The sequence below is a fragment of the Macrobrachium rosenbergii genome, chromosome 56, assembly GCF_040412425.1.
Source record: "Macrobrachium rosenbergii isolate ZJJX-2024 chromosome 56, ASM4041242v1, whole genome shotgun sequence".
Taxonomy (NCBI): Eukaryota; Metazoa; Arthropoda; class Malacostraca; order Decapoda; family Palaemonidae; genus Macrobrachium; species Macrobrachium rosenbergii.
In genome coordinates, this window is record NC_089796.1 from 13,176,794 (window position 1) to 13,202,228 (window position 25,435).

A 25,435-nucleotide genomic window follows, 5' to 3' on the forward strand; every position below is an offset into this window, starting at 1 on the left:
CCACACATCTGTGAGCATGATTCCGATGTTTGAAGATGGAAAGGGGGGTCCTGTTCTTCGAAAAAGTCTCCCCATTCCTTCCCATCCTCTCTTGGAGAGGTGAGAGGACCTAGCTTAATGGTAAGATGACTACCTTACTTTCTGCTTGTGAGTTGTACACATCCTCCAGAGATACTTTGTGCACCAAAGCATGAACTGAAGGACATTCACATACACTTGAAGAGGTTAGGTAAGTTGAGTACTTAACTTAACTTAGCCTAGCCTAACTAGTTCTAGTCTAACCTAGCCTAACTAGTTCTAGTCTAACCTTACTGTACTTGCATTTCCATATCCTGGGGCTACTTGTCTAATGGCATCAACCACGAGTTAGTCTCTTGCTTTACAAGGGACTAGGTTGGGTTAGGTTTGGTAGGGTACCTAACTTAACCTTACCAGTCCTGCACTTCATTATCTTTGGACTTCTGGTTTAATGGCATTAGCCAGAAGGTAGTTAACCATTCTTTGAAGGTCTGGGTTCAGTTAGGTTAGGTTGGTACTTAACCTAACCTAGCCTAGCTTAGCCTAGCTTCACCTAATCAGCACCTCGGGAACCTGGATCTTCTTAGATCTCCAAGCCTCTGGATCCGAGGATAAGTGTTCCGCAGTGTTGTTAAGGAATAATACCATGGTAATTCCTTAATCAACAAGAGGGGGGATGGGGGGCTAGTGTCCTATCATCTCTTCAATTGATGGTGCGGGTGCACAGGTTTGCAGTAGTACACTCAGCACAGCGGTTAACAGACGCATTCCATTGGCGGTGCGAGTGCTCGGGTTTGCAGTAGCACACTCAGCACAGCGGTTAGCCAGACTCACTCCAGGATGATGGATGTATGACAGACAAGTTCAGTTTTGCATCCATGATTCAAGCCCTGTGCTTGCAACTTCCTGACATTTTGCCTGATTTGCTGGGAGATCAACAATGCCTTCAAACTAAGTTCCGATAGCTTGTGTTTGGTCCTTACTCAGTCAAGAAGTGGTGTCTAGGAGCTCTATTTCTTTGACTTGATGTAGTTACACTCTTGTGAGGAGTGGGGGTTGTAAGTAGTAGCTGCTGTTGCTGTAATTACCAGTTGATCCACAACCCAAAGGGAGTGTTATGTGGATCTTAAGACAGTTTCAGGAGTCTGTGTCCAATAGGCACTCCTTTGATAGACACTTTTAGTTCTTAGGAACGTTGACCAGGAAGGCAATCTCCTACGCTTCCTTTCTTGGAACTTACGCACAATTCTTTTTAAACTTTCAGGAGTCTCAAGACCCAAGATAGACACTCCTTGGTGTGATAGCAATGACACCATGGTAGTGCCATGGTCAACAAAAAGTCGTAGTGTCTTTTCATCTGTTCTATTGCAGTGCAAGCTCATGAGCAGACAGAACATTCAGTGCAGTGGCCAACCATACATTTCAAGCAAGATGGATGTCATTACAGCATTTATTCGCTGAACTGAAGTCAGGGGGTATGGACAGTTGATCTTGACACCTTGACTTACGGATTCGTTCAACCTCTAAGAATATCCTTCCTTCTCGACTTACTGAAGTTGGCGCTGTTATTTTCTGTCTTCTCGCACAGTTGGTACCCCTTTACATCTGGAAGCTTACGCCTTTCGTCATTCTACATTTCGAAAGTGTTCAGTGAGATAGGTCATTTTACTTCATTGGTCCTGTGGTGCAAATAATGGTATGACATCCATGTTGCCTCCATAAAGACTAGACTTTCAACCCAGTACTAACAACTCGTTCGTTACCTTTGAGTTGGCTGAGAAATGGTGTCCAAATTCTCATTTCTCAGACTAGTGAGATGATCAAATGAGCTTACCCCGCAACTCCCTGGTGGACATCAGTGCTTTTCGGACCAGATCTTTCAAAGCCAGGGACACTGGTCCATCCATCTCATTCAGGAAGAACCTGTCGGTCAAGTACTAGGATGGAATGTAATCGTGCAGATCACATTATCTCCTTTTACATTGGGGTGTTACCCATAGGTCCTTGGACTCCTTTTCCTTAGATCCTATGGTGGATGCCCAACAAGTCATTTAGTTCTCCCAGCTCTTGAGGGACAGGTTGCATCTGCCTAAAGTGTACGGCTGCTAGGAGAAGGTGTGTTTGTGGGACTGGCGTGCACGCAAGTGATCTAGATGACTGAGTATCCTATCTATAATCTAACTATTAGGATAAGTAGATGCAAATTCTTCCTTCTCTCTAGCAAGGGGAGAGAGGGACTCACTATGAGCAAACCAGTTGCTTCTTCTGAGCGTTATAGTCTCTGACACTGTGGGTTCATCCAAACCTTTTTGAATCAAGGATATTACAACCCTTTAATTCAAAATGCCCAGAAGTCTGACGATTGAACATCTCTCTTGTTCAATGGATCAGAGGTATGGTCTCCTTCCTGTGCTCTTTCATGACCAGGAAGAGAGTACCCAGGTGAGCTGAACTATCAGTCATTTCAGAGATTTATTTGGAATCCTCCCTCCAAAAGTAACTCTCCCATATGTAAAGGCTGAGGGTTTGTATTCGTGTAGGAACAAATGACAAATTTTTAAAAGTAATTTGTATTCTTCCTAACATACAAACCTTAGGTCTTTACATTAAGGACCCACCTCTTACCACCCCTCATTCTCTTACCTGGGCCAAAAGGTAAACTGCACATAACTGAATGTATACTGACTGGGTGGGCTGTGCTTCTGCCCTAACATCGGTAACTGTTACCATAACCAACCTTGCAAAAGTTTAACAGCTGGACTTCCAGCTCGCTGAAAGTTAGTCCCCTTGTGTGGTTTGTATGTTAGGAAAAATACAAATTACTTAAAAAAATTTGTCATATCAGTCTGACTATAACATTATGTCTTTAATGCTTTTCTAATCTCAGAATAATTCTTAAATTAGCATAATATATATATAAAACTAAAGCAATATACTGAATGATTGAAGAAATGTTTTTGACATAGCCTGGGTTAACTTACTATCTGTATCATCAGTTAGGTCTAAACCTATATTTTTCTTTGACTGCAGTAGAGTACTAGAAATTTCATGATTGTATGGTCTTGCCTAGTAAAACAGTACAGTACATACAATATACATACTTTAGTACTCATGAACAAACATATTGTACTGAATATAAGCTCACACTATCTAGCCTAAGAGCAGATGGCCATTCTGGTGTAAAGAAGGTGACTTGAAGTGAAGATTCCAGTAACATTTTGCTTTGGTTTTAACAGTGAAATGCTAAATAACTTTATTCTGATTTTGAAAATATGATAGACTCATGATTTTTCAATACAAAAATGGAATAGAGCATTGCAAGAGTACATTAATGTTACAGAAACTATTTTGTAACTATTATATATATATTGTGTATGTAGATCATGTTTCTGTTCGTTTTGCTGGTATCCAAAAAATTTTTTATTACAGTATTATGAATATTAGAATTTATACACTTATTGATAGTGGTGCAGCATTGTGTATTATTTACATCATTTCATATGTAGAATGGGATAAAACATTATAAACTTAAAACATCTACTGGCATCACTTTATTACAATGCATGCAAACTTGAATTTGACCAGTTTAGTTTTCATCATCAGGTAGTTGAACTCATAAAGCAAGCCCGACCAGAGTTTTTGGCGAGTTACAGAAATGCTGTATACATTTTTCTAAGGTCATTATATTTTATGTTGTTATTACTGAAGTGAGTATAAAAAGAAAAATGTAATGGCTAAAAATTTTACCCCATGGTAATACATTGCACTACTGCTCTTAGCAGTGTAAAATTCAAGCTATCCTCCTAGCAGTGCAAAATTCAAGCTATCAGAGGCATTTTAAGTTTTTTTTTGTTTAATACAACAGTTATTGGTAAACTGCTGGACCACTAGCTTTAATCTGGAATGGGGCTTTGGGTTTGCCAAACTAACAGGATGCTGGAATAGTGGACTTATACTGTAATTATTTTCTGTTCTAATTTAGCATCCTGTTCATTCAAGTATGACAGCATTTGTTGTTGATCACTGAAAAATGTTAATTGCTCTTAGGAATTGGTCAAGAATAAGAGAAAGCAGATAATTACTTTTCTTAGGCCATATCTGTAATTAATTATCACTGCATCATGTAATTGTTACAGAAGATGCAAAATGTATGAAGATTTGAAATGTAGTGATTACATGTTTGTGTTTGTTGATCATGGCAGTTTTAAATTTATATGTAATGAGGAACCAAGTCAGGCTGGGAAATTTATAAAAGGTTAAACTTTAGAACTCATAGATATTTGTTTCTCTTTTGTATTATTAACTTATTTTGTGATTTTATTTTTATGTTAGTAAAATTTACTGTTTTGGATGTGCTAAGCAGATGTGCCTGTATAGACTGTTGAATATTATGTATTTTTTGTATACTATTTACTGATTTGTTTTGGATATTAAAGTAATTTGAGTGTCTCAGAATTTTATACACAGCCATATTTCATCCAGGTTGGGTGTCAAATGCTTTTATTAGTGGAGCAGATAAGAGTAATTTTTTAGAAGAATCGTACAAATGATGATACAAACAATCTGCCCAGTTGGCCAATTGAAAATTCAAAATGGCGGCCATTTTCAAGATGGCCGCCAAACAACCACCCGGAAGTTGATGTTTTGTAGAAATATTTGTAGTTGTCGAATCGCATGATCTAAGTGTGGATTCCTATGTTTTTAAGCCTGCTGATGTATATTTTCTAGTTTATAACATGGTTAAGGCACTGTATTAAGGGAGTGATTGTTGGGCACTACCAAGCCACATTGGTGACATCACTGCTGTGAAACTCAGCATGGGGTTCAGTGTGAAACTCAGCATGGGGTTCAGTGTCAGCTAAGTAGGAAATTTATGTTGCATCATACTGCGGCAACCTGCTAGTATCCCAAATGCTGCCTAATCAACCCCAAATCAGTTAGGCAGCCGCACGCTGAATGGACAGGACGTACAGCGGGAGAGCCAGACCAAGGATAGCAGGGTTTTAGTTATCTGGATGATGTACAGATCGCATGGGACTTATGACACTGGATGAACGATCGGACTAGGTGTATGGCACAGTGCAAGAAACTAGTTGTATCCCATACAGGAAAGTGCCTATTGTATATTACAGGACATAAGAAGCCTATTATACTATTACATGTACAGGGTGGTGAAAGGATAAAACCTCGACCCTGAGCGTCATGGTAATCATGGATGCGAACTCTACTGGACAGATCATGGAAAACAGACTGACCAAGTGTTGCCTATGTCAGGAGGTTAAGAAGAAGATCTAAAATCTCCCAGGCCAATCCTGCCAGAAGAGGGGATGATGGATATATGAAGCTGGCAAAGAATCTGTTTCACTCACTCAATGGGCACTACCAATCAAGCTAAGACCCTGCAAGACTTGTGAAAGGTTCTGGGATACAGAACCGTTGAGAAAAAATAAGGCACAATATCATGAGAGTTGCAGGCATGTTCAAGAACACAAAAGTTACACCGAGATAAACTGAAGGAGCAAGTCATGTAAGGTACTAGTTATGAGGGCAGTAGAAGTAGATTCAACTAGAAAGCTCACTCCAAGCTAAAACAAAGAATGTTTCTTTCTGTGAAACTGAAGGTGGTCTAGTTTGGGCTTAGAAAAAGCAATGAAACAATGCAAGTGAGTAGTGAGAATAAATGAATGTGCAAAACACTTGTGATACAAAACTCTCCCAAACTTAAGTGCAAGAGATGTTGTAGCCCAAAAGTGAAATATCACCCTGGCTGTTTGGTGGCATTGTATAACCGAGAACAGGCATACCTAAAGTGCGGGGAGCAAGAAAAAGCACAGGAACACTGGAAGGATGCATATCCAATTGCTTTCTCTGAACTAGTCACCTACATCTGCGAGATGAAAAATGCCAGTGAGGCCACCGATTTTCAAGCTTGCTGATGTGACCAAGCTTTACCGGCAGAGCTGGAACAGCTTGGTGTTGACTCGCCTGATGTTCATCCCTAATCGACTCAAGGATCAGCTGCTTTGCACATTCCACAGCTGCAAGCTAATCGCCAGGACGAGAAGTTCTGTTGGCTGTTGAAAACTGATGCAGGTTCAATCCTATCAGAAGCATCCCGTTATGGTGGGCGTCCATGTAGCAAAGCCGCTGGGATAATAAGACAAGACATGCTCTGTCAGAAGTCGAATTTCAGCAACTATTTTCATGACAAAGACTTAGAACAGGCTGTGCCACCATCACTGCTTCAGTTTGCCCATGCATGATCGAACATGGCAGACATCAAGTCCCAACTCCATCATGGGCGGAGTCGAAATCAGACTTTACTATACTCGCAACTTCTACAGTACAACTGCTTCACCAAATACAAGGAAGGAACGGATGTCTACAGGCATTCCAGGACTGGGAGCCACATTTTGCAGTCTACATGGGCCTGTATGTGTTTGCCAAGACGAGGAAGAGACAAATAATTGAAATGCTACACGAGAATGGGCTCAGCATATCATACGACGAGTCCTAGAAATCTCAGCACAGTTAGGAGAAGCAGTTGTTGCACAGTATGTGGAAGATGGAGTGGTAATCTGTCTCAGTCTTGAGAAAGACAACATAGATCATAATCCGACTGCGACCACAGCCGAAACATCTTTACATGGTACAAGTATGTCCATTTTCTATCATCCAATCAAGAAGAACCCTGTTTCATTTTCAAACAAGAACAGGCTGAGGGAATTTCTAAGGAGAAAGTCCTAAAATATGACTGTCATTTATTCTCGCGACTTCATCTCAAGCCAGAACAGACAGTGTGACTTGCAAGAATTCTTTCAAGCACGAGAATCAGTCATACCCTGCATCTCTCAGTTGACAGCTGGCAAGCTTTCATGCGTGTCAGAAGTCACAGCTGGTTTGAAATTGTTGAAGCGCAAGTGAATGTCCCAGTGGGAGAACCAAAGGGAGATACAATCATCATTGGACGGCTCAGCACTTATCAGTGCCTCACCTCCACGTACTTCAAAGACATTTTAATGACTATGCCGAAGACATCATCCCAAGGTGGAATCATGGTGCTCGGTACAAGCGGGTGGACATAGTCTTTGATGTATACAAGAAATCAAGTCTGAAATCAGAGACGAGGTCATAAAAGGAAGAATCAGAAGAAGAGTGACAGGAACAAGCAAGACACCAGGAAACTGGCAAAGCTTCCTTTTGTGACCCCAGCAACAAGACTGAACTGTTTCACTTCCTGGCCGAAAAGATGTGTGAAGCAGAAACGACAAGCACAGTCATCGTCACAAAAGGAGGGGATGCCATTAGCAAGACAGTGCAGTCTCTGGATGCTGTGTCCCCATGTTGTCATGAAGACGCTAACAGTCAAATATATGTTCACGCTAGGGATGCAACGACTGACGGGAGCAAGTCTATAATCATCAGGCTAATGACACAGATGTGCTGTTATAGCAATATCTGTACTGCCATCCCTCCAGAAACTGGGTCTTCAGGAAATGTGGATTTGCCATTGCCAAGGAACATTATGTCGATGGATTCCAGTCCATGAGGTAGTTTCTGCAATTGGGCTTGAGAAAGCTAGAGGATCCCTACTTTCACACATTCACTGGATGTGACATTGTGTCTGCCTTCTGTGGGAAAGCGAAGAATCTGCATGCAGACACGGAATGTATTTTTGATGATATTACTGAAACATTCATCAGTCTAAGCCAGCATCCAACATTGATTTGTGATCTTGACAAGTAGAGGCTGGAAAGATTCGTTGTCCTCATTTACGACAGATCAAGCGCAGCCACTGGTGTGGACGAAGCAAGACTAGATCTGTTTGCCCAGCAGAGGCCGTACAACTCAATTCCACCAGCACGCAGCCCTCCAGAGAACATGCAAGCGTGCAGCTTACCAGGCTGGGATCATCTGGGGCCAGGCAACCCACTGTAATCCACACATGAGCAGTCCAGCTGAATGGGGGTGGACACAGAAAGGAGAAGTATGGCAGATACATTTGGACAACACTACCACACCGATTGCAGCAAGCTGTCAAGAATTGACAAAGTGCTCGTAGAAGGTTTGCAAGGAAGATACAAGTGCTGTCAGGCAGAGCTCTGCACATCACTCTGCAGCTGCATATGTGAACAGTAGCAGATCGAGAAACAGCAGCACAGTATGCATAACTTTGAAAATGTACGAGCTGGGACAAAACTTATGTAAAGAAAGACAAACATCTTGGTGGTCATCTTGAGAAATATGTCTCAGAATGCTTTTTAAACAGGAAAATATAGTTCAGCAGGCTTCAAAACATAGGAATCCACACTTTAGTTCATGCAAATCAGACAACTACAAATATATCTAAAGAAACATCTACTTCAGGTGGTTATTTTGGCCATCTTGAAAATGGCTGCCATCTTGGATTTTCAATTGGCCAATTGGGCAGATTTGATTAGTATACCTTGGAGGACACTTGTGCCAAATTTGATGCTTGTATCATCATTTGCACGATTTTTCTGTTATCTGCCCCACTATATAACTGACAGTTGGTTTCTGGTTAATTTCAGTTGTCATGCTTGCCTTTATCTGTTGTGAATCATAATACACTTCAGTTTTTACTATGCTCAGTGATGCACGATAACAGTTCATAATAAATCATCAAGGTATGTAAAAGATGAGTTTAATTTTTTTTATTTTCACTGGAAAATGTATGATGGATTGCGTACGTAACTCCCTTTCATTATTATCCTATATATTTAATGAACTCCCATAATTTCAGTTGTGGTATGGTTTCCAACATTTTATCGTGCCATGTGACTCCTAATATTCCTCATAAGGCCTTCATTGAAAAATGGTATTGCCTTTGTGACTTTGTTTGGTTTTGAAACCTAGTTTTTTACTTCCATATATTTATAGAGTATTTGACCTTTGTTAAGGGTACAAGGAATCCATCAGTTTTGTACAGTCATGGTTAGAAATAATAACACAATTGTAAATTTTTACTTGTTGAGGATCACTTTCTATTACTTATGAGACGAGGATTACTTTCTATTACTTACGAGGTGAGGATTACTTTCTATCACTTACAAGGTAAGGATTACTGACTGTCATGCTAGTGTGGATTTACTGGACCATTTCGTGAACCACTTGGTCATGCATATCAAAATTTGCTTAGAACCAGGACAAACAAGCTTAAGGCAGTCAAGAGATAAAGACTGTGACAAAAGCAAATTACTTTATAGCTTACTGACAGAGTCATTCACATTTAATAGTATCTGCATAAACTGTCTTAGTGGTTTTAATTATGGTACTTAATCTCATAGTTATCAGGTAGCTATCCTTTTCATAAAATTCAGTGATAAATTGGAGAGTCAAGTGTTTTGACTTGGAGATCTGGTTTAATAACTTAATATCTTCTTTAGTTATTGTTGCTACCCTTGGCTTTGCAGTTGTGCATCAGAGTTTAAGTGAATGAGGGACAGGTCAGTTGTGTATATAGTGACCAGGTGTGGAAGCGTGCATCATTCAGTAAGGTATCTGGGTATTGTATTGTAGCTAGGATGTCAAGCTGATTGTAATCATTTTTTTTACATTTATGGTTGTGTCTGTCAAGACAGTTTCCACACTAAAAACTGTTGCTTCCATAATACTGGAGGTGACTGGCCTTTTGTGATAAAAATTGGGCATAAATCCGTATTATTCAGTCTTCTTTCTGGATATGCTCCATTGGTCTTTTTTTTTTTTTGTATTGAATTAGTTTTAAATGTTGTTATAATGTTTTTCATATGGTAGTAGTGAAGTTGATTTTTTTATGCACATTCCAACACCACATCCTCATAACTTCCATGTATAATTAACTTCTGTGTAGTGTAGTACTTACACAACTTGTGTGAAAAGTGTGAAAACCTTGAATTCCCACTTGGATGACTGACCTGGAACACTGCGCAGAACCATGTCATGGTAATTTATGTAAGCTAGTCATCCAATCCTTGTATTGATGTTGGGTACATGTAAAGTTTTATGTAGGCAGTTGGTATAAGACAAACACTTTCTAAGTTTATCACAATTTTATAGAACTTAATTTGGTCGTTTAGGAATAGATTCAGAGACAATTTAGTATACTAACGAAAATGTTAAGAAACCATACATTATCATCTACAAAATTTCATTAAAGGTTTTGTATATGGAAGCTTTTGTGGTGAATAAAAATCTTTATTTTCAGTTTGGTATTTCAACTCTTTGAGCGGTAATAGCAGTATTTTCGAGTGTGGTATTTCAGCTCTTGAAAGTAGTGTAATGAAAAATTTGACTGTTTAATTATATGATAACAATTGATAAATTAAGAATTGGGGATGTGGTCCCAATATCTTCCTAAAATGCTAGTTTTCAAGCTGGGTACAACGAGGTCAGTGCCATGTGTCTTTCATGAGGTTCATTATAATACTATGCCAAAAACAGATTTTTCAGATCAGCAATAACAGTTTTTCTTCTGGCGATGCCTTATTATGTTTTTTAAATATAAAAATGTGTGAAAGAACTTTCATTCTACTGGTACAAATTCATTTTAAAGAATCAGTGCATTAAAAAATCTGTACAAATTTTGTTACTTTTGCAGTCTTAATTATCATTATACAAAATATTTTTATCCAAGATTGTAGGTTCTTTTAACTGGAGTTTGTAATTAATTTGTGTAAAACTCTTATGCAATAGACTATATTTTCATTGTAGAAAGTCCTTTTTATCTCCATCTTGACAATTGTTTGGAAATCCCATAAGTTGTTATGTTAAAATTTTAGACAAGTATATTTTAAAACTGTTGAATAATTGATCAGTGAAGGTTTACTCACTCTTTTGTATTGTAACAAGATAGGAAAGTTTGAATTAACAAGTCTGTGCAGCGAGAACTGAAAATGTGAAACCGAAGTTTAACAAGTCCATGAAAGCCCACGGAGTGGAGTTGACATTAACATGTCCATCAGGCAAGTGCTTGACTGATGTCACCTATTTGCCAAAACATTGTATGTCCTTATCATAAGCAAAATATGGAGGTCCTTGATGAAGGTGAGAGTAGAAATGAATGATGGAGCATACCTTTTGTGGCACCAATTTTAAGATGACCTGTTTAGCCTGGTAAAGTTCTAGTTTGTTCCTGTGACGATACAAACCCTGTTCCATGGAGCTCCAGCTAGTTGGACACTGAAGCATAAGAACAAGGTGTTTAAATGTGGCAGCATCTCTTGCTGTGATGTGGGGAACCACCCATGCACACGTGCAGCATCACTCTTTTGACTGATGTACTGTGTGGATGCACTTGATGTTGTTGAAACTAAACTAAATGTGTTTGTTTTTTTTTCCATTCTTTTTGTGAATTTGTTTGGATTGATGCTGTCTGATGATTCTTCTTCACATAAGAGTGATCAGTATAGATTTCCTGGAGGTGTGTGTGTGTGTGTGTGTTTCTGTTTCATGTCTACATGAGCCATTGACCCTTATTATGTGTATGTTGTACAGAGGTCTAGTGTTCAAAATCTCTTGACTTGTGTCAAGTGTGTCTTGGTCTGCCTAGTGTGAGATGATGATTCAAGGAGGAAGGAAGTAAAGAAAGTTCCAACAATGTCCTCTGGTGGCAATGCTCTACCAGTCACCCCTTACCTGTACAGTGCTAAGCCAATCCCTACTTCTCCTTCTGGACTGGTTTTACTCATACCTTCATCGCTGCAGAGCATTTGTGTGGACTGGATGACAACCAAGCTGCTTGCCATGCTGTGCTGAGGTGTGGTAACTTCCCCCCCCCCTCCTCAAGCACTTGCTGCCTTGGCATCTGATAGTGTGAAGCCATATAGGTGTTTCAAATCATGTTGCATTGACTTTGGCTTCCCCTTAACTTTTAATTGACAGATCCCCTCATGAGAGGATCTAAAACAGGTTTTGGGTGGTGGACAGATCCCCTCTGAAGAGTATTAATATTACACGCCATACAATTTGGCTGTATCGAGCAGGAAAGAGTTTCCATCACTTCAGTGGCCCATAAATGAATAGTGGCAACTAAAGAATTCAGCTCAGCTTAGTTGTGGGCGTCTCAGGCAGATTAGTATTGTTCTTGACTTGAAGGGGGATGTCTTACTCCTCTCTCTCCCATGATGTTTTTTATTTATTTGGTCATAAATATACCCAGGGATTGCTGTTGGCTTTAGTTCTTATCGTTTACATGATGATGTCAGTTATAATTGTAATTTTGCAAAGAAATATTAGAAAAAACTGTATACTTCCAAAAAAGTATCTCCTGATCTCAGTAAAGTTACGTAAATAATTTATAACAAATATAATCAGAATTTGTTACTGATTTTAGTTCTTATCTGTTATGATATTGTGTGAGCTGTAATTATAATTTTACAGAATAAAATAAAATAGTTTGAAAAAACATGTATAACTGGAAAAAACACACAACTTGGCAAAATATACGTATGTTTTGTAAAAAGAGACCCCACACAGGGTTGTGAATAGTCACTTTCAACTTCCTGTGGAAGGTAAGGAAAATTTTTCAAATTTTTTTCTTACACCATGTGCACTTGCATAGTGTCACCCTCATAAACTAACTGCCTAAGTCATATTTTTGCCCAAGTCACAATCATGACTTAGGCATAGTGATAATAATGCCTAAGTCACTGAGTGACTTAGGCAGAAAGCTTTTTGGGAAATTTATTCCACTTACTTTCTACATCTGACTTAGGCAAGTATACCAGTAGGTGCACCACATATTGGAGATTTGATTTATGCAAAATCCAAAAATCAATGAAAAATGACTTAGGCAGTTAGTTTATGAGGGTGACGATATCTTCTGCTTTCCATTGATGTGATTTTTTCATAAATTGGCCAACCTTAAAGTTTGCCTGGTCTGTGGGGTTGCATGATATATAATTAGCCCATCCCTTAAGGGTTAAGGTCCTGCCTGTAAAACTTCTGTTTGTGCTGTTCCTGTGAAAAGCTACTTCAACATCTCTAGCTGCTGTCCCTTGGGGATGTCCTGGGTTGTGGATGTTGGAGAGGTCAATGTTGAAGGGTCCTGTGTTCAAGGGAAGTCATGGAAGTGACTCATCTTGGTCCTCTTGCTTTTCCTCCTCACCTTTTTATCGCCTCTTGCTTTTCCTCCTCTCTGGATAATATGAAGTGTAAGAAGAGGGCCTGGAAGGTAGCCTTCCATGAGAAGGTTAAAAATTCTTGCATCTTTTATCCTTCTGGCGAGTATGATGGCGTTCCTGATACTTTCTCACAGGCGCAGTTGATTGTGGGTGATATGTCGTAGGTAGAGACAGCAAGCTGTGCATGGGTTGATTTAGCACCAAGTAGTGCACGGGCCAGTGTAGTGCCAAGACACATCCAATCTAGCCCAGCCAAACAGACTTAGCTCAGGAATACAGCCATTCCCATGCTAGTCCTGAGACCAACAGAGAGAATGTCCCATGACTGGCAGTGGCAGCCCCAGAGAGCTGGCCACAAGTCTTGACGTGTGGACTGTAGTAATTCCCTAAGCACTTCTGAAGGAATGCCACCACAGGACAGTCAAGGTCATTCCTCTTCTCCTGATAAGTACATGGGTGACTGGGAGCGACCTAAATCACACACCAGAAAATATGCAAGAATGGACCCACACAACAAAAATCAGTCACGAAGTAGGAGCTATGGAGACTGTTGCCATACATTTGTTCTTGGCTATTTCATTACCAGTAAGACTTGTGGCTAAGCATGATAGCAGACTTTGCCTTTTCAGGCATCTCTTCACAGAAGGAGAAGACAGAGTTCCATAGCTTGTTGGTATTGGGAAGAAGGATGTTGATCTTTTTCTCACTCCAGTCTTCATACTTGTGGGCTAATCGTGTCTTAAAGATAAGCGATGGTATTCCTGGTTTCTTTTCCAGACAATTTTCAACCAAGAGTGGTTTTACTCTGAGTAGCGACTCATTTATGGGTTCCTCCTCGCTCTTCTCAAAGAGTAGAGCAAGGTTGAAGTGGTGGTAGTGGAAAAGAGGAGTACTTATACTCAGGACTCCTTCATGCACCTTACTGGGTCCTTTAAGGTTCCTTTGTGACCCAAAGGTCACTGCAGCCAAGGCTTGGGGTTGTGGTGGGGTGCCATGCCACTGATGTTGGATTTTGGAATAGACTAGTTACAAGACTTGGTTCTCGTTAGTGTTTTTTCTCCCAAAGGGGTCAAGGGATCTTCCCTTCCCTTTCACCCCTCTGGCCTCACTTCAGTTCAGGATGGAGGTGGTCACCAAAGTTGGCATGCCTCTTCTGCCACTGCTGCAAGTTTAGTGACGCATGTCATGCCACTGGGCGAAGAGGTAGCAATAGGGGCCAGAACCTTTGGGATGGATACAGACTTCCTTCAAGGGTTGTCACCCTCCCCTTTTTCACATACTGATCCAGTTTCCAATTTAATCTCCAGGCTTGTTAAAATCTTCTAGACTGTCATTCAAGATGCAGATGATGGACTGGAAGTCACAGACTAGTACTCTTCAGGCTTTTACAGTAGCATCTTCCTAATCGAGAAGGCGATGGAGGGCTGGTGGCCAGTTGTCAAGATCTCTCTATTAAATGAGTTTGTATGAGAGACACTGTTCAGGATGGAAACCCCAAGATCCATGTTGGCTTTATCAGAAAGAGCAATTTCATGCTTACATTACATAAGGATGCATATTTTCAAATACCCATCCACTCTGGCTCTCAGAAGTACCACTGCCCCACAGGTGGTCACATGAGTGTTTACTCTTGTGTTGGTTTGGATTCATTTGTTGGGATCCATCTGTTAAGGTACCTTGATGATTGGCTAATCATGGCATTGTTGGAGGTGCAATTACTACAGGATCATGATCTACTTCCTGCATGTTATCACAATCTTTAGATTGTAAAAAACTAGGTCAGGTCTGATTTCCTATCTAAACAATGGATTTAGAACATGGAAATGTTGATTGACACAATAATGGCAAGGGTTTGTTTCCATGGACGAGTGCAATTCAGGGATGCTGCAATATAGATTCTTTACTTATACCTCTGGGGTATCTCTGCATGTGCTCACTTGAGTGGTTTCCTACACCAGCGCTGGTCATCTGCCATTGATCCTGGAATCCCTCTTGTTCTGTTGATTGTACTGTAGAAGTGAAGGCTACACAACAGGAGTTTCCTTGTAGGAGTTGCTTCTGTTCTTAGATACACTGAAGGTGGGATGGGGTGCACATCCAAGCAGCTTATTTATGTTGTGTGAACTAAGGAGGATTTTCACATGCTCATTAGCATTTTTGAGATCAGTATGTCACTATTAGCACTGCAAACCTTCTGTGATATGATGATGGGACACACTGTAGTGAACAGGGATAACAACAGCAGAAGAAAATCTGATGTGTCTTCATTGCCCTGGTGCCTTTTGTTATTTTGTCCATTTGAAGCTGACAGCTGCAAGAAAAATGCAAAATGCAGTGACGAGATGCTTGCTGACAGGATGAAAGATCATGGAAAAGCAGGTTGGTCCATGATATAGGAAGACCATTTGTGCGGAGATATCAACTTGTCTTATCTGCTCCATCATACATGGATGTATTTAGCACAAGAAACATGTGAAACTGAAAGATGACTCAATATTATTAGTAATAATAATATACAAAGGTGCCTTACAGTTTTGAGTGATGCAACTAACATAGCCTCAAAAGGAGCAAGAGGAATTGGAATGTGAAAAAGCAAACAATTTGTAACAATATTGCATTCAATTATTCAAATTTAAATTAAAAAATCACAACACATGTAATACCAGGGAAGAATTATCAAAAATATAACAATGAAAGGCTTCTGACAATTAATGAACACCTTGAAGGAGGAATTGCACAAAGAAGTAAAACATGCAGTAATATAATAAAATATGGTCTTTATTAGCCAAGTCATATGAATACATATAATCATATATATACATTAAAGAAAAAATTATACATCACAGATTTGCTAAACCTAATGATCTACTTAATTTGAGTTCACTATAAAAATGGGTCATGTTACCATTCAGAGGTAATATAACAATTTACTCAGCTTTTTGTGTCAAAGAGGCAAAAAATAACCTCAAACATATTTGACTGCAATATACCATAGCTAATAAAAAAATTAGCAAAATATCAGTATACCTGAAATATAAGATTTACAGGAAAATTCATTTTGCTGACAAGTTTTGTTTTTTACTTTAATGCAGTAGTGGAATTCCTGCTTGGATAAGTGTCCTTTTCATTACGTAGGCTAAATGTTAGTGGTTATCGAGGAATGATGAACCTTAAATTCACATGTCACACTGGTAATATACCACATATGTGAAAATAGTCAATCATTTGTCGGTAGTCCATTAATCCTACTGGCTGAGTCATGGTGGAGGTATTGTGCCACATTTTCTTTCCTTCAAGTACAGTGTACTGGTCTTCCTTAAAACTTCAAATTGGCTAAAATTTGTTTAATAGTTTAAGGATAGTAATGTTTGCATTACTAAACTGTAATAAATAGAAATAGTATGTGGAATCTATTAGAGAAGCTGTATATCACATACAGTACTGTACATCAAAAACTAAGAAAAATTGCACACAAAAGCTAATGTTTTTGGTGCATGCTGTTCCATTACCGTACTAAGATAGCATATGATATTAATATAGCATATGATATTAATATATCTATAAGAGATCTATTTCTATAAGTTTATATACAGTTGTGAGTACGCATGTATACAAAAGATTGTATAAATGTAAAAAATAATTTATTAGCAATACTGATTCACTTCTGCAATCACACTTACACTACTTGTAACCAGATGTGCTCACTAATCACCAGTACTTTTTGGTCACTAAAAAGTTCTTAATTCTTGGTAAACCCTAAAATATTTCATAAAATGGCCTTCACTTTATATTGTTAAAAAATTAATGCACTTTAATTAACAGAGAGACATGTCTGTCAATATCTGAACAGAAGAAAAATTTGATAAAAATAATTAAAACATTCAGATTAAGCTGAATCATTTTCAGAAAATATCTGGCTAGAGATTATTGGTAATTCTTGAATTATTTTACTTTAGGGAGAAATTATTTCTATGCTGTCAGTAAAATTTTGTTTTCACACTGCCTTTTGTACCAAACAAAACTAGAAAATTTCCTTCCTAAAATCAAAGCCATACTCATCACATTTGTATCGCAGTGTTCGACCTAAAGCAGGGGGTCCACAGTAGAATACAGTGATCTTTCCTTTTTGCTGGTTCTGCAGCTGTTTGAATACCTGTAAAAAGGAGATTTATATTTAGCTGCAAATTTTATGACTTATTGTGATATTGTAGCACAAAGCTTTCTAATGATCTTTCACTGGTTTGTTACCTGAAGACTGTCAGTAATCATGGATGACTGCTTACTAAGCTGAATATTTAATTTCACAAATATAATCCCAAAAATACCCTTGTGCAACAAATAAAATTTTTGCTTCACAAATTATGTAAAGGTTTTAAAAATGTATAAATATGTTGGATTCCTACCATGTAGGCATTAAAGAAAAAGTAGTTAATAAAGTAGCCCAAACTGCAACTACAGTAGTAAGATATCACACAGGTATTCCTATTAGTGATTATACTTTATAACATCTCTTATTTTAATTAATAAATGGCATATGTACAGAACAGTGAACATGACAGTAACAAATTAAAATAAATCAACCCCAATGTTGGGATAAGCATTCATCAAATCAAAAGGAAAGACAAGTAATTCTGACACCTCTCAGAACTGGTCACTCTTGTTTCATCAAAATCAAAAGGAAAGGCACAAGTAATTCTGACACATCTCAGAACTGGTCACTTTTTTGACCCATGAATATTTGATAAACAGCCAGCATAAGTGAATCCATATATGTACTGACCTTAGAGCAACACTAACAACTGAACATTTTTTATGTGAAAATACAAAATATAGACCGAATATAAAGTTTTGGAAACAATGTCAAGAAATTTTGTCAAATCTAACCCTTATCATTGAGTACCATCTCTGTGAGAACTAAATTAATACTCAGTGGTCTGGTTAAATTGCTTGAAAATAGTATCCATAATGAACTCTCAATGATGATGCTCTGCTAACATTCCTTCCTACATAATCTTCAGTCGCTTCATGAATATTGCTGTTTTCCAAAACTGAAAGGGATCATGCCTACTGTTGTTATGAGGGGCACATTGCATTATGGCACATGGTCACATAGCAATCTTTTTCATTCATCTTTCAGATACTTGGAAGTTTTCCATTAACTGAATCAGGGAAGTGCCCTTAAAATGCACACTCTTTAATTAGATACATACTTACAGTGATCAAGGTACTGTATGCAGACTGGGTGTTGCCTATCCCCAGTGTACTCAACTTTTATACAAGTATTAATGGCATTTGTTGCTGAGAGTCAACAACCCCAGTCTTAAGAGTCTTATTTTGATCATGACAAAATTACACAACTTGAACATACAGTACATCTTTCTTTTTGCCTAATGTACATCTTGATAGACACCAATAATGTGTTGTATTGATCTATTGGTGATTTTAATAACCTTGCATGAATGGTAGTGGTCTGTACAATTAATGACAGCAGTATTTTATTATTTCCTTTTAGTTGTACCAGTTGGCTCATGGTGGTTCTGGGAAGTGTTTCCTGGCCTTCCTAGTTATTTATTTCCAGCTGCAGCTGCTTTAGCTTGCAAAAGTAGGTAATGACAATTTGACTCTCTTGAGTTATTTGCATTGAATACTATTTCTATTGATGATTTTGGACAGCTTAATATAATTAAGGGGGTTTGTATTATGGAAAAAATATAAGCATATTCTTTTACACTTACAGCAGATAGTTAAGTATAAGCATACAGTTATAAAGGCACAAGGTAATGGTTATGTATTTTAAGAAATATACATATGTTGTGTGTGGATTAAACATATTAAAGTGTACAATACTAGTACCTTATCCCAGTTAGGTCTTCCTGCATTTGTTCTTGTTTTCAGTCCAGTGATGAGATCCCTTTTCTCCTGCAAATACAGTATTGTTGATATTACATTGGCATATATTAATTTAAACTATTATATACTTAACTCTCGTACTCATATTGGAAAAAAGGTTAATATATAAAATACTGTTAGGATCCAAAACAATAAGAGCACAGAACACTCTTGGCTTCTGAAATAGATAGCTTCAGCCCTAAATAGCCTATGCACTGTACAGGGCATTAAAAAAAATTTCAATACGGTATTTTCAAAATAAGTGCCATAACTAATACTATGTTAACATGTGCACAGAACTAAAAACTCAGGGAAGTATCAACTACTTACTGTCAAATTAGCACAGTATTAAACTTCATGTTTAAACATGTAATGCTAACATTCAAATTAAAGTATAAATTACTGAAACTAATTAAAGTGATATTCAGTGAAATGTAAAACAGGCACTAAGCCCTTGTATAATGTAAAAACAGGAAGTTCTGAAACAAGCTAATCAACAGAAACCAATAAGTTCTGAAACGAGCTAACATATGTAAACCAATATCATCAAACAATAATGGTAGCCAGTAATTCTACACCCCACATTTGCTTATGTATAGGGTTTGTGCTCTGTTGTTGTTCACATTTTACCTTTTCATGTAGCAGATCCAAAGCTAGTTGTAATCCTACTGCTTTCATATCTGTTTTTTGTAAGGCAGATGTAATGTACATATGCATGTCTAGAAATCTTTCTAGCACTCCCCCTTGTTCTGCTTGTTCTATTTCCAGCTGTGACAACAGATTCACAAACCATTCAAAAGATCTCTGATCTCTGTTAATCCAGAAGAAGTCAACCTGTTGAGGTGAAGAAGCAATGTAATTACTGTAAATACAGTGCAATTCATTATCAGTAAAAAAATTCACACAAGTATGTTGCCATGGTAATTATGATGCTCACTGACCAAAAACAAAAACAAAAAATGAATATTAATAAAATTACCTTCTTGAGATTCATAACAGATTTGGGCAAGTCAGATGTCCATGAGTGCGTACACTTGGGACATGTGTGGCGAGCTTTCCAGTACTTGTGCATAATGGACTGTAAAATTGAAGCGAAGGGTGTAACTCCAATTCCAGTTGCAATAAGAACTGCATGCTGAGCATGAAAAATGTGGCTAGACGGAGCGCCGAAAGGACCATCAACAAAGATCTAGGGAGTAAGAAAACTACACTGTACAATGCAAAACCATAAGTTTTCTACAATATAAGCTATGATGAACATAATTATAGCTGAAGAAGACCACGTTATATTGAAAAGAATTAAATGTTACTTCAGAACTATGAAGATACATACAACAAGTGGCTTTCCAATTGCACATCCACCCTCTGCAATGATTTCCTCCCGCCTACTTTTTCTTCTCATTTGCCTTTCCTCTTGTCTAGATATCCGCCGTTGTTTTGCATCTTGTGACTTTTTGCGTACTCTTCCTTCTTCTGCTGCAAGAGCAGAAGTGTCTAGGAAGAGAGGTAGGTTATTCAAAATTACTATTTCATTAATCAAAAGTTGTACATGCAAGTTTTTTAATTCCATTCGTAAAAAACTGTACATGCAAGTTTCTAAAAAGTCTTTTGTGAAAACTGTATTTGAGCTCAAATTAGTAGATGAAATTGCAAATAAAAGCTAATATCAACTAAGCAGACAATGTTATGTATGAGGTACCAACATTGGGATTTTTAAAATTTACCTATGATAACACTGATCAGTTCAAAATTTGTTATGAGTATTTTCTTGAACATAAGTAATGTGTTCAACCAATTCATATTTAACATAAAAATTCAACCTTTTCATTGTAGATCGAGATCATTCAAGAATTTTCTTCAACTGAAAATTATTTTTACTAAAGTTCAAAAATTACTGATGGAAGCGGTAGTTATTTTAAGGGTATTTATAACCTCATTTCTTAAAAGCACAGTGATTCTGAAACTTATACATACCACTGACATTATTAGGGACTGCTATTGTGACACAGGTCTGGGTTTCATCAGTAATTTTACCCATCATTTCTTCACTATCGGTGTCCTCTTCAGAACCACTGCTGCATTCTTCTTCATCTGATGGTATGTCCAGTGTGATGACCCTAGGTTTTCGACGAATATACCTGTAGAAAAATGTATAATATACTACTGTTTCAATAGTTCAAGGGAACAGATAAACTATTGGAGAGAAAGAAATTAGGCACTGAAATAATGCAGCTACTGTATTACTGTACAGTATTTGGAAGGGAAGACATAAAATCATTATATAGGAAGTTTAGCAAGGGAAAACAAGGAATCTTAAAAGTACTGGAGTTTGTATCATAGCAAGGGATTATTAAGTGCAGTGAATTAGCAAGGAAGGACGAAATCTGGGGCATATAAAAAGTATAGTACACATACAGTGGTATTATTGGAAGATAAGAATCTTTCATATAAAATATAATTTATTATTGCAACACAGTACAGTATTAGCAAGGGAAGACAAGAATCTTCAAGTAGTATAGTACATTAGTAGGGAAGGACAAGATATCTTTATACCACAGTATTAATCCAAAATACAGAAATGGTTAAATTACAGTATTATGGAAAATTTAGTAATTGCAGGACAGAAGGGAAACTGAGATACTTCAAATAACTAGAAAGTTAGTGACGGATGATGAGGGTCCAGGCTAGGAAAGAAATTCACATTAAACCAGCAGTTATTACAGTACAGCACAGTATTAGCAGGGTTAAATGAACTCATCACCATATCAGAAACCAGACACTAAACTACGTGAAATTCTTATGCCCACTAACTACAGAAGCTGCTAATTGTTGATGTTACACTGGCTTTGAAGCCTTACGATACTCCCACAATGTTTTAATGTATTCTTGTACCTGAAACTTTTGGCTAAGCTCTCGTTAAATTCGTAGTTGCCTGCCAAAACCTCACTTTGGGCCTTTTTAAGTGCCCTGTCACAGAATCTTCTTTCTGTTGCTGCACGAGTCTGGGGCCTTAATCTAAAATTCAAGCACAGCTCATAATTATGTTAACAATAAAATTCACTATATATATTACAAATAAGAAAAATTTCTTTATACTGTATATAAGAAAGGTCTTCTTGGGACATTCTGCATTAATATACAGTGGCTGTATACAAATGGAGCTCAAGTTTGTGACTTGCAATTTATTTGTAACCTTCACTGCACACCTTCTAATATGATAGATAATAATGCTATGTTGAATTAACACTTACATGGCATTTCTGTCTTGGTTTCTGAGACGTTTTTCTAAATCTGGAACAGATTTAGATTTCTCCATCTTTTTCCGGGCAGAACTGTCATTAGGGGTATTAGGCGAGGATGACTTTTCAATTGGTACTAGTGGCATAGGATTACTTAAATCAATTTCTTGAATGGGAGTAACAGACCCTTCTTCTTCTTCTTCTTTATCTACTGTGTTACCATTGCTATCAGGTTCAAATGCATGATTAGTAATTCCATTTCTCCGTACTGCAACAGGATTATTAACATTTCCTGAAAGAGAAAATTACTGAATGCTCCATTTAAACAAGAGGAAGCCTATACAGTTTTTGTAACTGCAGCTGTATAATCAATGTAATGACACTAATTTGGTATATTTAAGAAAAACTTGAAATAAACAGTTTCAAGTAAAGAAAACTAATTTCATATTTATGTATATTCTGAGGCCATGTCAAGTACTCTGATTATAAGAAAAGTAGTGGTCTTGGTAAGGCCCAAGGAATATTACTAAAAAAAGCAATAATGATTTCTTGTTTTACAGTTCAGAATTGTATTCCTTTATTTTCAAAATTAAGAATTCTTCTACCTTTACTTTTGAATTTTCATGTACAGTAATGGATGCCTTTAATCTTTATGGGGCACTAGCTACCTATTACCCCAAGTCATTTGGAAATCTAAAGTCTAATAAAACACAATACTATAATGAATGGTGTTAACTAAGAAAAAGAACAGTTAACTCATGGCAGAGCAGTAAATTTGAAACTTCTCTAATGCTAGAGCCACTTGTTGGGATGTATGATAACACACACTTTCAGAGATCCTGCTAATCAAGATTGGTTAAGTACTTGTGAACTGTCATTTATATTGGTTGTCATGTATCAGAGTTCAGGACAAGTGTGTAAAAGTGTTTTATTAACTACTTAATTTTTTTATGTACTCTTTCCCCCATTCTTTTCCCAGCCCGAGAAGAGCCCTAAAAGAGTTCAGAGGTCTGGTTAAACAAATCATTTATAACTAACTAACTATGCCATTTTTTTTTATTCCCTAAAACCATTTTTGAATACTACTAATATCCCAAATTTAGGGGTTAAGAAATTACAACAAAGCCTTCTTTAGATATAACATATGAAACCATAAAATCAAAGCATAGTACATGTATTCTACTCGTCATGTTACAGTATTTCAAAAACAGTTGTACTGAGCACGGAAAGAATAAATATTTCTGCATGAAAAGCGTCAAGTGTACAATATGATTATATTCCTCTGCTTGAGAAACATGAGCCTGTGCTGGGACAATGGGGACAATGAAAGTTAAAAAAAAAAAAAAATAATATTGTCTCATACCTGATGGAGGCTCGGCAGTCACCATCACTCGTGGGGTTCCAGCCATATGGGGGCTACTTCCTTTCTTTTGCAAGTCTCTGACATCGTCTACTCTCCTGACAAAAGGAGCATAGAGCAGTGTCAGATAGGTGATAAGCAAACCTCTGATTACAAGATACCTCGTTGGTCAAAGTTAAGACTAGGCATAATTATTTCTCTCTCTATACTATTGTGTTTATAAATGTTGATTTTCAAATCAAGTTACAAAGTTATCAAGTTACAAAGTTAACAAGTTAATTTGGGTACTTAACATTCTCCAAATTAAATGCGCTTACTATAACACTGGCTTTTAGTATTAAAATAAGAAATTACTGTAAATTCAAAACATATGTACTCTATGTTCATATACAGAGTGCAAAATGAAGTTAACTATAAAAATCTGTCCTAGATTCACTAAAAGAAAATATTGTATTGAAAAACTGATATGGATATTTAGCAGTCATCTAATAAGAGTAAAATCAATGACCATGCATATTACTACAGCAACTACTGCCTGGTAATAAAATTGCAACTATCTTGCAATCTGCATGAATGAATCAATTTTTCTACTATACATAATTCATTTCCAGGCATGACTTATGTTTAATAAACCTAAATTACTTAGCTAATTTTCTTCCAAAAAATCAATATAATAACCTGACTTTGATACAGGATTTAATGTGACCTAAAATGAAAATAAAATTATTTTGTTTTTTCCAAATTTTCAGTGACTTACAACTTAACAGCGCTTCCATCATGCATTATAATTGATGTGCAGTGAGCTTGTCCATTTACTTGCAACTGACATCGCTGCAGTTCACATTTCTCCTGCGCTTTTTCAAAGTAGCTGTATAGCCTGTTGGTCCATTCTCCTACTGCACGAATATGGAGCCATAGTTCATCTGATAAGAAAAAGTTTGTTACAAAATCAATTTCTGTTTAGCTAATTCAGAAACCCACACTCATAAACAATCAATGAAATTATCACTCAATTATTAAATAAAAAGTAATGGAATGGTATATACTGTACAATACAGTACTCTCAGTTTCTAACATGCCTTTATAGATCTTTCATAAGACTTGCCAAATTCTTCTGGTGAAGATGAAATTGTGATGAGATGTCATGTTAATTTTACAGCTGAATTTTCCTGTAAAGAACTACTATGGACAGTATTTTCTCTGGTAAACCTGAATCTATTTAAGCGCATTCACTAGACTTTTGCAATGCAATTCACTATACTTACCATCCTGCAATGCAATGCACTATACTATTTTGCAATGCCATTCATTATACTTACCATCCTGTTCTGGAGCAGATGAGATAGTGAAGGGATGCCATTCATATTTTGCAATTGCAGGGATGTTGACAAAGACATAGTCGCCAGGATGGAAGTGAAAATTCATGGGTCGCTTGATAACCAAGTGGATAACTTTGGAAGGCAACAACACTCCGGAGCTTTAAAACAGTAAAAAGAACAAAATTATTGCTTCAATAATTATTGCACAGAAAATTAAAAGTTTAAGAAAATACTCATGAAGATGACAAAAAGTCAGGATTTATCAAGTACAGTATAAAATTGGAGCATAGGAAGATAGGGTACATACTGGTAATACTGTACAGCATTAAAGGAAGAAATGAATAGTCAAAACTCAGAAACTAGAGTAAATTATGGGGAAAGTTGTAATTTTAGAAACGACTCGGAAACACTTATCAACAATATACTTAAACTTTTCTCACATTTAATGGTGCATGTTGATTAATCCTTTTTTTTTTTTAAATTAAG

At 37.3% G+C, this 25,435-nt stretch overlaps 2 protein-coding genes across 8 annotated transcripts in view; one reads left to right on the forward strand and one right to left on the reverse strand.

Annotated features, from left to right (window-relative positions):
- nmdyn-D7 (nucleoside diphosphate kinase homolog 7) overlaps positions 1 to 10,734 on the forward strand; it is a 63,792-nt gene extending 53,058 nt beyond the window's left edge. For 2 of the 3 annotated variants that reach the window (XR_010852462.1, XR_010852460.1), the window contains one exon: positions 8,571 to 10,734. The gene's annotated coding sequence lies outside the window, so the exon portion shown is untranslated. Of the gene's footprint in view, positions 1 to 3,621; positions 4,746 to 8,570 lie in introns of those variants that run through there. The other variant, XR_010852461.1, reaches the window with a different exon arrangement.
- A 5,165-nt stretch (positions 10,735 to 15,899) lies between these two features.
- Positions 15,900 to 25,435, reverse strand: part of Nox (NADPH oxidase) — a 147,772-nt gene continuing 138,236 nt past the window's right edge. For 3 of the 5 annotated variants that reach the window (XM_067101266.1, XM_067101268.1, XM_067101270.1), the window contains 11 exons: positions 24,950 to 25,107; positions 24,388 to 24,553; positions 23,634 to 23,728; positions 22,283 to 22,562; positions 21,924 to 22,046; positions 21,006 to 21,169; positions 20,365 to 20,525; positions 20,011 to 20,220; positions 19,662 to 19,865; positions 18,996 to 19,061; positions 15,900 to 17,295 (listed from right to left, as the gene is read on the reverse strand). In XM_067101266.1, the coding sequence (XP_066957367.1) occupies positions 17,164 to 17,295; positions 18,996 to 19,061; positions 19,662 to 19,865; positions 20,011 to 20,220; positions 20,365 to 20,525; positions 21,006 to 21,169; positions 21,924 to 22,046; positions 22,283 to 22,562; positions 23,634 to 23,728; positions 24,388 to 24,553; positions 24,950 to 25,107 (1,759 nt within the window). In that variant the 3' untranslated portion in view covers positions 15,900 to 17,163. The remainder of the gene's footprint in view (positions 17,296 to 18,995; positions 19,062 to 19,661; positions 19,866 to 20,010; positions 20,221 to 20,364; positions 20,526 to 21,005; positions 21,170 to 21,923; positions 22,047 to 22,282; positions 22,563 to 23,633; positions 23,729 to 24,387; positions 24,554 to 24,949; positions 25,108 to 25,435) is intronic. The other 2 variants (XM_067101267.1, XM_067101269.1) reach the window with 1 other exon arrangement.